This window comes from Sus scrofa, chromosome 14, assembly GCF_054392235.1.
Source record: "Sus scrofa isolate SSC_HxYL_T2T_F1_AM1 chromosome 14, Sscrofa_HxYL_maternal_Yorkshire_Landrace_v2.0, whole genome shotgun sequence".
NCBI classification, from domain to species: domain Eukaryota; kingdom Metazoa; phylum Chordata; class Mammalia; order Artiodactyla; family Suidae; genus Sus; species Sus scrofa.
In genome coordinates, this window is record NC_139396.1 from 65,225,717 (window position 1) to 65,239,271 (window position 13,555).

The 13,555-nt window shown below is 45.4% G+C and overlaps 1 protein-coding gene across 1 annotated transcript in view; it reads left to right on the forward strand.

Annotated features, from left to right (window-relative positions):
- SEZ6L (seizure related 6 homolog like) overlaps positions 1-13,555 on the forward strand; it is a 205,430-nt gene that overhangs the window by 164,792 nt on the left and 27,083 nt on the right. Inside the window, exons 11-13 of the mRNA XM_013983000.3 lie at positions 1,340-1,536; positions 8,254-8,448; positions 11,839-12,030. Of these exons, the coding sequence (XP_013838454.3) occupies positions 1,340-1,536; positions 8,254-8,448; positions 11,839-12,030 (584 nt within the window). The remainder of the gene's footprint in view (positions 1-1,339; positions 1,537-8,253; positions 8,449-11,838; positions 12,031-13,555) is intronic.

The window sequence follows — 13,555 nt, forward strand, 5'->3', positions numbered from 1 at the left end:
GAGGATCCGAAGCATGCATCACCTCCTCCAAGGAGACCTCCATGATGCCCTTAAGCTGCATTAGACACCCTTCTCTGCACTTACCTTGATTATAACTCCTACCACAGTCCCTGGCTTTCTAGTTGAAACAGACCACTGCTCTGTGACCCCTCATGTCCTCCGAGCACAGCACAGTGCCTGGCACATAGTAGGTGCCTGAAAATATGAGGGAGGAGGCACAAAGGAAAAAGGCATGAGAGAGAAGGAAGAAAGAAAGAAGGAGAGAAGGAGAAAAGAAGGAAAGACGCATGAGTTACTATCTGCCCATGATTGACGCAGCCAGCGCTGAATTATCTGACATTCCTTACATCAGCACACCTAACACAGCACATGTTTCTGTGGCATATTGAAATGCTTTCTAGATTATTAACTGTCCATCACTGTCCAAACATTTAGTGTCAAGGACTCCCTGGCAATTGAGTCTTTTAAAATGTGTCATCGTGTAATGCTGTGAAGAGTGATCGCAGGTTTAAGCATATTTCATGAATAAGGTGCCTCAATCCCACTCTCTGCCCCACCCGCTAAACATAAGAGATGACGTGGTTGATTTTGAGGCATTTGCTGCCTAATAAATGGAAGGAACGTTGCACCTTATATGATAATGCAAGTTTTCATTAGGAAGCAGCTTGTTCTGTACCAAAGAGGGATGGAAGACCCATGTCACGCCCCCAGCAGGTGACCCAGCACTTAGTTTCACCCGGGAAAAGGTTGTTTATGACAAGGGTACTGAAGGCAGTTCTACTGACAGTGCAGCACTTGGCTGCAGTGAGCTCCACGCAGGGAAGACCCTTCATGAATGAGTCTTCAGAAGCCCAGCCCACCCACAGATCTGTGTGCTGTGCTTGGAGGAAAGACCAGCACGTCCTTTTCTCATCTCCAGTTATGCCAACCTTGTCCCCAGTTCCTAGCCTGGGGCCTGACCCATGGTATGTCTCAAGAAAGAGCGGGTTGGAGTTCCTGTTGTGGCTTAATGGGTTGACAATCTGACTAGTATCCATGAGGATGCATGTTCAATCCCTGGCCTTGCTCAGTGGGTTAAAGGATCCACCATTACCACAAGCTGCAGTGTGGGTCATAGATGCGGCTCAGACCCCGTGTTGCTGTGGCTGTGGTGTAGGCTGGCAGCTGAAGCTCCAATTTAACCACTAGCCTGGGAACTTCCATATGCCATGGGCATGGCCCTAAAAAGACTTTTAAAAAGAAAAGAAAGAGTAGGTTGCCTGAAGAAAGAAATCAAAGGCTTGTTGAATACCCGTAACTTTGTTTCACAAGACCCCTCCTCTTCTCTCTGCCCCTCAAGCTTGAACCTGAGCAACAGTGACATCCTAACCGTCTACGACGGTGACGAGGTCATGCCCCACATCTTGGGACAGTACCTTGGAAACAGCGGCCCCCAGAAGCTGTACTCATCCACGCCGGACCTCACCATCCAGTTCCACTCGGACCCTGCTGGCCTCATCTTTGGGAAGGGCCAAGGTTTCATCATAAACTATATAGGTAAGTGTTCTAGACAGTTGCTTTTTCTTTGGGTTTAGATGCAAGTTAAGGAATTTCTTCCATGACTTTTGGACAGTGTTGTTGCTATAGGGGCTTTTTAATGTATTGGCACAGTAAATACATGTAGGTGTTTTTTTTAAGAGGCTGGGCTCTCTAGTCCAAAGGACCAGGGTTTAAGTCCTAGCACTGTCATCGATGAATTTGTGACCTTAAGTCAACCTCTCTGAGCTTCCTTTTTATCCTCTGTAAAATGGGAATGTTGATCCCTTCTCCAGTTGATATCAGGACTTAGTAGATAATGTCTCATAACTTTAAGATTCCCCATTTCTTCATTTGCAGTCACCTGGGATTTTATATAGTCCACACATGCTCCTCTATTTGCAGCTTCTCAAAGCATTATCTATACCATCTCGCCTGAACTGAAGCTTTACTCTCCCTTAAGGATGCTTCTTCCCCTGCGGCCCCATCCAACCAAAGCAGCCCTTTCTCTCCCACCTCCCGTACTTTAGGACCTGTAGATGCGAGAGATGTCTTTCTTGATGCTCAATGTGGCTTCCAAGTCTTTTCTCTCCCCCTCATCTTAAAAAAAAAAAAAAGCAAAAAACAAAAAACAAACAAACAAAAAAACCTGCCATAAAGTTCAAACTAAGTTCACACTTGAGCATCCAATATCCTCTCCTTTTTGTTTCGCTCACCCACACCCTGCCCTCCTCACTGTCCACCCTGTAATTCCCTCTTATTCGTTCCCTGCTTCATCGCTCTTCTCTGCTCAATCGCTTATCCCTGGGGGTCCCAAGCTACATCCTGGACCAGTTCCTCTTCTCTGTCCATGTCCTCTCATCCAGTCCCACAGTTTTAAACAATATTTATCTTTATTCCATTGACTGCTAATTTGTACCTCCAACCTTGACCTCTCCTGTGAACTCCAGATCCATCCAACTCCCTGCCAACTACCCTCTTTTATGTCAAATTGGCATCTCAAATTGAGCATGGCCAGAAACAGAACTATTTCTGTGCCTCCCCACCCTGGCCACCACCCAGCTGCTTCTCCTGCTGTCTGCCCATCCCAGGAGGTGGAGCCAAAACTCTCCTGGTTTCTCAAGCCGCATCCTCTTTCCTTGCCCATGTGTCCAACCCATCCTCTCAACTCCACTTCCACAGTGTATCTCAAATTCAGATACTTCTCTCCACCTTTCTGCGGCCACCACCCTAGTCCAGGCCACCATCATCCTGAGCAGTCAGGGGACCAGAACACTGTGAAGTCCCACTGATCCCAGCCCTGGGAGGGACTTGAACTAACAGAGCCTTTGATCCAGCCCTGTGGTGTCACAGCAGAAGCAGCCCTGGACCAGCAAGGGTAAGGGACTTGCTCACACCTCGAAGGGTTTCTCCACTCCCCATATTTTTGGCAACAGCAGAGAATCTGGGAGACACAAGCTGGGGGTCAGGACCTAACTTTTTAAGGCATCCAAGGTGGTGGGTATTTGCCTCCTGGAGATTTCAAGGGTCAAGATTCAACCAGCAGTTAGGGGGCTGGCTTGCCCCTCCCAGGGAGGAGGTGGACATCTTGACTTCCAAGATGGGACAGGGAAAAAGAAGGATTGATTCCCCACCCCAGCCACCAAAGACCTTCTGGCTTGAGCAGGAGTCCATGTCTTTGGTTTTTCCTTCCCAAAGAAGTGTGCCCATCTCTAGCTAATACAACACGTTCTCTCTGCACCTCCTCTTGCCTCTGAAATACAAGCTACTTCCCCGACCTTCGGCTGTCTCAAGGAGCCTCATGCATGTAGAAATGAGTCCCTTGCTTTTTTTTTTTTAATTTACAGCTGGTAGACACTTGCTAAGCCTGCCTGCTCTGTGGGCACCTCTCAGAGAGGCGATCACAAGTGTTGATCTTCTTTTTTATGTTTCTCAGGGGCCTTTTTACCCTTGATTGTGATGCTCAGTATTTTCCGAGTGTTATTGCTGCCACTCTCCATGCGTTCTTTATTGGGTGGTGCCCTTGGCAGAGGCTGTTCAGGTGAGGTGACCTCCAGAGTCACCTGCCTTTGGAGGGAGAGTTTCTGGTGACTTGGCTTCCATCTGTCTCCTTGGACTTTTCCTCCTTGTCTCCCTCCCTCCTGGAATATGAGGTCATAGTGTTGCTCCTTTGTCTCCTCTGATGCCTGTGTCCGTCTTCCAAAGCTGCATTCAGCTTGATGACAGAAATCTGACTCTATCCAAGGCTGCCCAAGGTTGACCAGAAAGCCTGGCCAGTGTTCAGTTTGGCAACATCTCGAAGAGGAGGTACTCTTGGTAATTGAAGCTGAAACTTAGATTCATGTGACAATTTGAAGCTGGCAAGCACTCTTACATATATTATTCTATTTCATCTTACAAACGCATTATCTCCATTTCCCAGAGAAAGTGGTTCAAAAACTGATGCACCAGGCCCCATGCTAGGCATCAGGATACAGGAATGAATGGAATTCTCTCCCTGCCCTTGAGCCAGTTAGCAAAAATGGGAGAGGCGGTCTGATTAACAGACAATATCAGGATCTTATGCTGATGCCATGGGATTTCAGAGTTAGTTCCCTGGGAGTACCCAGACTGGCTAATATAGGTAACACAAAAAGAACAGTTCAATTTTTTTATTTCCGTTAAAGAAATCACATAGTTAATTTCACTGAGAAAGGAAGTAGGCCTCTGTATTTAATGTTGATGTCAAGCAGTTGCCTGTGACTACCTATGGTGAAGACCATGCTGACTTTAGAGGAGGCTGTGCCTGAAGACAGTGGAAAAGAAGGCCGTGATTGATTAGTGATGTCTGCCATGGGCACGAGAGGCATTTGTTACCCTGGGTCTGATTTAACCAGACATAGATTCAACTCCCATCCAGTAGAGGAATCAGGTGGAAGAGTTATGGGTTTCTGTTGTCATCTCAAGAATTCTGAAGCTCCTGGATTGACATCAAGGCCTGACCCCAGCTCTGGAAGCTGGCTGAGGCTTATCTTCTCGGGCTGCTTTCAGAACCTTCCACAGGAACACTCTAGGCCTACGTGGTTCTGATTTCCCATAATTCTCCTCTGCACAGACAGAAGCAAAGACCCACTCTCCTCACTGGTTTCCTGCGTTTTGCTGTTGTCTGTGGCCAAGTGCATGGGAGAGAAGGGAATTAAAAAGCAGATATGAGTAAGCAATGTTTATTTGTATGTTTATTCCTCTAATCCCAGGATACTAAATAAGCTCCATATTGTAGGTCAACTCCAGTCAAATGGTGGTGGCTCCCTGGAGTGTTGTGTTGAGAAAGATTGGGAGATTTCAGCTTGATTCAAGGAAAGAGATTGCTATGTTTGATTAGTGATGCTTGCCGTGAACATAAGACTGGGAAGTCATGGCATGTATTCAGTGCATCTGGATATTTCTTTTGCCCCAAAGTTGGACCATGGTGCTCATCTTGACCATGAGAATGGAACCATGACTTCAGATCCCTACATACTGGTGCCTGACACATAGTAGGCACTCACAGCACCTTAGTCAAACAAAGCAATGAATCCATATAACTCAGCTCAGTCATCAATTGCACATTAATTAGTTTTTACCTTTCCCCTAAGAATAGACAGAATCATGGTTCTTGTCTCCACTCTATGATTGAGGTCAGTGAGGCTCAGAGCCATTTATTGATGTGACTAGAGTCCCACAGCTTCTAAAATAAGGAAGATAAGGCAAGTTTGCTGACTCCTAGGCTAGTTTTCTCATTCTGAGCGAAGTTAACAGGGTTCATAGGAAAAGATAATTCCAGAACCTCTGCCTGGTGTGCTTGGTGAACATGCAGATTCCTGAATCAGGGTCTCTGGGGGTGGAGTCTGGGAACTAGAGAACAGAGGTTAAGTGACTTAGCCACAGCCACTCAGTTAGTAAGCAGTGGGGCCAAGATTTGAGTGAAAACACTGCTGCACGCTGACAACCCCTGAGTCATGGCCAAGGGTGATGAACACCACAAAGGAGACAGGAGGTCCCACAGAAATGTGTAGCAATCTCAACTCCCACTGGAAAGTCAGACCAGCAAACCTTTTTTTCAGTCTCAAAGCATTTGGTACAAAGCAGACCACAGATCCAGCATTTGCCCCCATTTCTCCTCTTTCATCAGAGTTTAAACATTTGCAGCTGTGTCCCCAGTCCAGGGCTCTGCCAATTTTTCACAGGCCTAAAAATAGAGGCTCCTGTTCCCCACCAAGCAATTCTAGAAGCCATTTCCCGCTCCCCTTCTTCTCGCAGACACCCAGGAGATCTCCCTTCCCCAAATAAAATCATGATGAAATCCCGGGAAAAGCCATTGCTGGTTTCTCAGAATGACTTTCCTGCAGACAGTGGAAGTGCTTTGCTTTCCCCAGAAGCACATAAGAGCTGCAAATTAATTATATGGTGTAATTAGCTCTCTTCTCAAAATCTGTGCAGTGGGCACTTTGAAGCGAGAACAATAGTAATGGGCTTTGGATTGCTACCTTCGTAACAAAGGTTTGCAGAAGGAAAACAGAAAACAGAATTAGTCGAGAGGACCCTGAGATGATAAGCTGGGTGTAGCATTTTCTGGAGAGTTAATGTTCACTGATGCAATATGACTTGAAGAATGCAACCAATAATTATTTCTTTTTTTTTTTAGGGCCTCACCACGATATATGGAAGTTCCCAGGCTAGGGGTCAAATCAGAACTGTAGCTGCCGGCCACAGCCACAGCCACACAGGATCCAAGCTGCATCTGCAACTTACACCACAGCTCACAGCAATGCCAGATCTCCGACCCACTGAGCAAGGACAGGGATTGAACCTGCATCCTCATGAATACTAGTTCGGTTCGTTTCCACTGCACCACAACTGGAACTCCTTATTTCTCTTTTAATAGTTAAGCATTTCTCTTAATGTGAGTTACAAAAAATATATATGCCTAATCCACCAAACTCATAGATTTATGGACATTCTTTTTTTAACTTTTATTGCAGTGTAGTTAATTTGCAAAGTTGTGATAATTTCTGCTGTACAACAAAGTGAACCAGTCATACATATATACATATCCCTTCTCTCTGATTCCTTTCCCACCTAGATGATCACAGAATACTGGGTAGAGTTCTCTGTGCCCTACCGCAGGTCCCCTTTAGTGGGTTCCATAACCTCAGTGTACATATGCCAATCCCAAACCTTCAGTTCATTCCTCCCACCCTCCACCACACACACACCTATCCCCTTTGGGAACCACAAGCTTTTCAAAATCTGTGAGTCTGTTTCTGATCTGCAAAAAAGTTCATTTGTATCCTTCTTTTATAGATTCCACATATATCTATCTGATAGCGAATCACTTAGTATGATAGTTTCTAGGCCCATCCATGTGGCTGCAAAAAAATTATTTCATTCTTTTTTATGCCTGAGTAGTATTCCATTGTATGTATGTATCACATCTTCTTTATCTGCTCCTCTGTTGATGGACATTTAGGTTGCTTCCATGTCTTGACTATTGTAAATAGTGCTGCAATGAACATGGGGGTACCTGTATCTTTTCATATTATGGTTTTCTCTGGATAGATGCCCAGGAGTGGGATTGTTGGATCATATGGTAGTTGTATTTTTCATTTTTAGAGGCACCTCCTTACTGTTTTCCATCGTGATTGTACCAGTTTACATTCCCACCAACTGTATAGGAAGGTTCCCTTTTCTCCACACCCTCTCCAGCATTTATTTTGCAGACTTTTGGATGATGGCCATTCTGGTTGGTGTAAGATGGTACCTCATAGTAGTTTTGACTTGCATTTCTCTAATAATTAGTGATGTTTAGCATCTTTTCATGTGCCCACTGGCCATCTATATGTCTTCTTTGGAGAAAAGCCTATTTAGATCTTCTGCCCATTTTTTATTGATTTGGTTTTTTTTTTTTTTTTTTGTCTTTTTGTCTTTTCTAGGGCCACACCCATGGCATATGGAGGTTCCCAGGCTAGGGGTCTAACCAGAGCTGTAGCCGCCAGCCTATGCCAGAGCCACAACAATGCAAGATCGGAGCCATGTCTACGACCTACACCACAGCTTACCGCAATGCCAGATCCTTAACCCACTGAGCAAGGCCAGGGACTGAACCTGCAACCTCATGGTTCCTAGTCAGATTCGTTAACCACTGAGCCACGACAGGAACTCTGGTTGTTTGGTTTTTTTGATATTGAACTGCAGGATGTGTTTGTATATTTTGGAGATTAATCCCTTGTCAGTTGCTTCATTTGCAAATATTTTCTCCCATTCTGTGGGTTGCCTTTTTGTTTTGTGACTTATGAGCATTCTTAGGATGAAGCTGAATGTTGTAGCAACCTATTTCCCGCTACCCCTGTAATGACCTCCCCCCAAAAATTAGCAGTCAGCATATACTGTCTCCCCACTTCTATGAGTCAGTAATTCAGGAGTTAGTGCTGGCTAGTTCTGACTTGGGATCTCTCATGAAGTTGTAGTCAAGATGCCAACTGGGGCTGCAGTTATCTGAAGGCTTGACTGGGGCCAGAGACTCCACATCCAAAATGAGAAGAAGTCATTGTACAATCTTGCTGTAGAAGAACGCTTGCAGATTAAGGGATTTCAGAAATTGTGCTGCTTCTTTCCAGAGGCTTTTTTTTTTTTCTATTTGCTCTTTCCTCTGACATTCCTAAAAGGATCGCCAAACTCCGAGGCCACCTGCCCATCTAAGGATGATGTTTTGTTTTAAAGAGGTGTCAAGGAACGACTCCTGCTCAGATTTGCCTGAGATCCAGAATGGCTGGAAAACCACTTCTCATACGGAGCTTGTGAGGGGAGCCAGAATCACCTACCAGTGTGACCCCGGCTATGACATCGTGGGGAGTGACACTCTCACCTGCCAGTGGGACCTCAGCTGGAGCAGCGACCCCCCATTTTGTGAGAAAAGTAAGAATAGTCTTGTGTTTTTACCCTTCTAGGTCATTGGATGGTAAGTCCCTCCCATGGAGTATTTTTTGTGTAGAGGCAATGGAGCTTCTTCATGTAGAATCTGACCCCTTCTCTGGCTCTACCAACACACTGGTGCTGCTTACAATTGTCATTTTGTAGCCCAAGGGCAGGGATCTCAGATTCGGGTGCTTTCAGAATCCTGGCAGATAATGTGAGTCAAACAGGCTGAGTGTGAGACATTAGGTAGTGGTGTGGACTGTATAAACCAGAATATATATAGCCTGGGTAAAAACATCATTCAGATTCAAGTCTTTAAAATACCTGCAGCTGCCAAGCAAAACAAAGTTAGGTTGGCCCTTGAAGCCCTAGTTTGATGGTAGGTAGCTGATGGTGCCTATAGAAGGTAGCTGATTTCATGCAGACAGCATCCAGCCCCATCTCCCAGTCCCTCCTGCCTGCTCTCCTCAGAAGGCCAGCCGAGTCTGATGATAGCTGAGTCTAGCATCCTAAAGAGGGGTAGTGGAAGGAAGTGCCTCTGGTTTCTGCACTGACGTCTTAGTAGCAAAGTGGAGTGGAAGCTAAATTTGGAGGTGGCCTCTCCCCGCAGCCATTTGCTTCCCACCTCCTACAGAAAGCTCTCATCTGTAACCTTCTTGCTGGGACCCCTTGGATCCTTGGTGACACTTTGGTAGATCTGGTCAGCTGACCTAAATCACTGATTGCATGATAAGAAATATTAAGTGTGAGCTGAGAAAGAGGGTATCGGAAGGGAAGGGTGGGGGGTTATGTACAATTCCTGTACATCCCAACATCAAGGAAAATTAAGTATAATTGTGGGAAACATGAAAGAACTTACAAAAGATTCACAAAACCAGCTACACAAACACATCTGTTTGTTCTGCAGCAGAAGGCGGAATGTGGGTATGTGTTTATATCATGACAGAAAATAAAAGTGGGACAGCAAGAAGTGCCAAGTGGTGGCAATTAGAGTGCCCTATCCTGGGAGTTCCCTGGTGGCCTAGCAGTTAAGGATTCAATGTTGTCTCTGCTGTGGCTCAGGTTCGATCCCTGGCCCAGGAACTTCTGCATGCCACGGGCATGGCCAAAAAATAAATAAAGACCCATCCCAAACTCATTAATACAATTTACATCATCATTTTTTTTCTTTTTAGGGCCGCACCTGTGGCATATGGAGGTTCCGAGGCTAGGGGTAGAATCAGAGCCTCAGCTACCAGCCTATGCCACAGCCACAGCAACATGGGATCCGAGCCACATCTGTGACCTATACCGCAGCTCATGGCAATGCCAGATCCTTAACGTGCTGAGCGAGGTCAGGGATCGAACCACATCCTCATGGATACTAGTCGACTTCATAACCTGCTGAGCCACAGCGGAAACTCCTACATCATCACTTTTTAAAAAACATGTAAACATTTTGTACGGTAATCAAAAAATAAACTAGCTTTCCATGGGAAAGTCCCCTCACATGCCTCATTTTTGCCAAGAAAAGGCCCAAAGAGGAGCAAATAAATAGTACTACTGGGCCCCTTCTGCACTTGCATGTTTATCTTCCCATGCTGGGTGCCTCACTCACCCTCCGGTCAAGACACAGACTCACCAACGTGCCTCACTTGCTTTCTTTTCTCCTGAAATTGGGGCGGAAGGACCTCCTAGAACAACAGGGTCCCACCTAGAAATCCCTGCATGTTGTTACCACCTTTCATAGGTTCAGCTCCACTCTTTTTGTTTTTTCCCCTCACCCAAGGCATGTAGAAAGTCCCAGGCTGGGGTTGGAACCCGCATGGTAGCTGTGACAATACCAGACCCTTAGCCACTAGGCCATCAGGCAACTTCCAGTTCAGCTCCACTCTTAACACTGAAAGGTGTGTATAACCATATCTTAAAATTGCACAAGAAACAAATACCTACCGTAATCAAGTAGTCATAGCATAATGAGGTAGAATGTGAAAATCTTTTATGATCTGCTGTCTGGCCATGGAACCACTCTCAAAAGTTTATTCTGTTATTGGTCCAATTGCATACGTAAGTATGTGTCTGTTACACAGATACATATGTAAGTGTGTCTATGCCGTGAATGTAGACACACAGATATACATGTAGGTATAGATATTTTACCATAATAGGCATCAGTTTCTAGAAACACCTCACAACAGCCTTTTGTTCAACTCAGACATAAAAGTGTCTTTTCATCTCACACACTCGATGTCATTCCTTTTTTTATTTTTTATCATTTTTTTGCAACACAATGAGAAACAAGCTTCGTTGAGTCTCAGAATGTTTCTTTTCCATGTAAATATTAGCAATGGTGTATCATCAGTAACACTGCAAAATTTTATGTGAAAGTTGTCAGTTTAAAACTCAATTGTTTCTCTCTTTTCCAGACTCTCTTCCTTTTTCATTGGTTTATGATTTCCTTTGATCATATTGATTTTTTTAATTAAAAGGTAATAGATGCTTGTTTTACTATCGTAAGACCCCGCAAAGAAGCCATGATGGGCTCCTCACTTTTTTCTCTTTGGTAGTTGATCAAGATTTCAAGGAATGGTTGTTCTATGGGTTTTTTTTCTACTTTTTTCTCTTTCTTTCTTTTACTTATTTATTTATTTATTTTTTGCTTTTTAGGGCCATACCTTCAGCATATGGAGGTTCCCAGGCTAGGGCTTGAATCAGAGCTGTAGCCACAGGCCTACACCACAGCTCACAGGAACGCCAGATCCTTAACCCACTGAGCGAGGCCAGGGATCGAACCCATAACCTCAGGGTTACTAGTCAAATTCATTTCCGCTGCACCACAATGGGAACTCCTCTTTTTAGGGTCACACCTGTGGCATGTGGAAGTTCCCAGGCTAGGGGTCGAATCAGAGCTTCAGCTGCTGGCCTACACCACAGCCACAGCAACACCAGATCTGAGCTGTGTCTGCGACTTATGCTGCAACTTGTGGCAACCTTGGATATTAACCCACTGAGCGAGGCCAGGGATCAAACCCACGTCTTTGTGGAGACAGTATTGGGTCCTTAACCTGCTGAGCCACAACAGGAACTCCTGGTTGTTCCATGATTGTTAACTCGTCCTCTGTTAAAGGATTTGTGAGGTTTTTTTTTTTTAAACTGTTGAAAATAATTGTGCAGTGTGTAGCCTTGCATATGGGTCTTTGGACCCTGATGTGAATGTTTCTTTGGGCAAATTCCTAAAAGTGAAATTAAATTCACGTCTGTTTTGTCCTGGCCTGTTCTCCAGCCACATGCATTGGCTTTCAAACGGGGAAAAGAACTAAGTAAGGAAATGTTCTGGATTATTCTGTAGTTCTCAGCAAACTGATGGTCGTCAGGCCCTAATGCCCACCGGTCTGATTTCATCCCGCGCAGTTATGTACTGCACCGACCCCGGCGAAGTGGACCACTCAACCCGCCTGATTTCTGATCCCGTGCTGCTGGTGGGCACCACCATCCAGTACACCTGCAACCCGGGCTTCGTGCTGGAAGGCAGCTCGCTCCTGACCTGCTACAGCCGCGAAACTGGCACACCCATCTGGACATCTCGCCTGCCCCACTGCGTTTGTGAGTCCTCTTTATAGACTTGAGCTCCTGGTGGGTTGGCTTCCTCTTATTCAGGGTGGAGGGCTTTTGTTATTATCACTGTCACAATAGCTAACAGCTTGAGGGTGTAGCTACTATAATATTTACGGTAAGTTTATCAGGTCCTCTGCACAGTCCTTTACCACATTTACCCTCTGCTGCTTCAAGTGGCCTTATGAGCATGGCATGACTGTCACCATCTTACAAAGAGGATACTAAGGCTCAGAGAGGTGAAATCGCGGCCCCAGCTCACACAGTGAGTTAAAAAGGAGGCCAGCCAAAGGCAAAACCATACCTGCCTGACTCTAACTGCTTAAAATTGATGAAAGTTCCCTGGGGGTCCAGTGGTTGGGACCCTTGTGCTTTCACCACTGCAGCCCAAGTTCAGTCCCTAGTCTGGGAACTGAGATCCCACCTCAAGCACAGCACCCCAACCAAAAACCCTAAGCGGTCCACAGGGTAACAGGGTGGATTTAAACTCTCTTTGACCCCCTCTTGGAGCCATAAAAGTAAACATTTGGTTACAAAAAATACTTTTGAGGGGGTTTCTACCATAGAAACTACAAAACAGCTCCCAAGGTGACTCTAAGAATGGAGGAGTGACTACACATTCCTACCAGGCAGGAGTGTGGGGGCTCAGCCTCACTGGTGCTTGGAAATCAGCTAGGACATTTTAAAACTCCCTGGAGAGCTGGTTGCAATTGGTCTGGGCTGTAGCCTGAACAGCAGTGGAGGAGTTTCAAAAGCTCCCCGGGGATTCCGATGTGCCCTCAGGGTCTGGAACCATTGCTTAAGGGGCACGTGAGGCTCTGCAGAAGGAACAGAGCCTCACATAATATCTGGGGCTCAGAGATGTCAGCAGCACTGCTGTTTTATGTGAATGTGTTTTGAAACGGCTCCCTTAGGGGTGCAGCCAGCCCGTGTCCCAGAGCATTGCTAAAAATGCTGACCATCATCTGACAAATGCAGGTTTTGATAGTGTTGGGGAATCAAGAGTTTAACTTTAGACCCCCCCCCCAAAAAAAAGAGAGAGAGAGATGTAGATTGTGTGGTTTTTGTAAACTCATCTGCATCTGATGTGATGAACAGAGTGTAATTTAAGGACGTGGCTCTTTCCTGTGGTAGCCGTGTTTTGTCACTTCTCACAAGTATCAAAACAGGCTTTGTGGACTTTTCATGGCCACACAAACAAGCAGCCCTGCAATTTAGGTGGACAAAAAGCAAATCACTGTTGGAAGACAACTGGAAAGCAAGAAAATCCTTGTCCTCGTCCTTTGGATAAGCAGATACAGGCAGCCTTTGGAGATATTGCTGGTTCAGTTCCAGACCACTGCAATAAAGCAAATATTACAGTAAAGCAGTGCATATGAAAGTCATGTTTACCCTGTACTGTGGTACACCCTATTATAGTTCATCCTATTAAGTGAGTGATAGCATGACATCAAACAAAAACAATGGACATACCTTAATTTTAAAATATTTTATTGCTAAAAATGCTAACCATCAT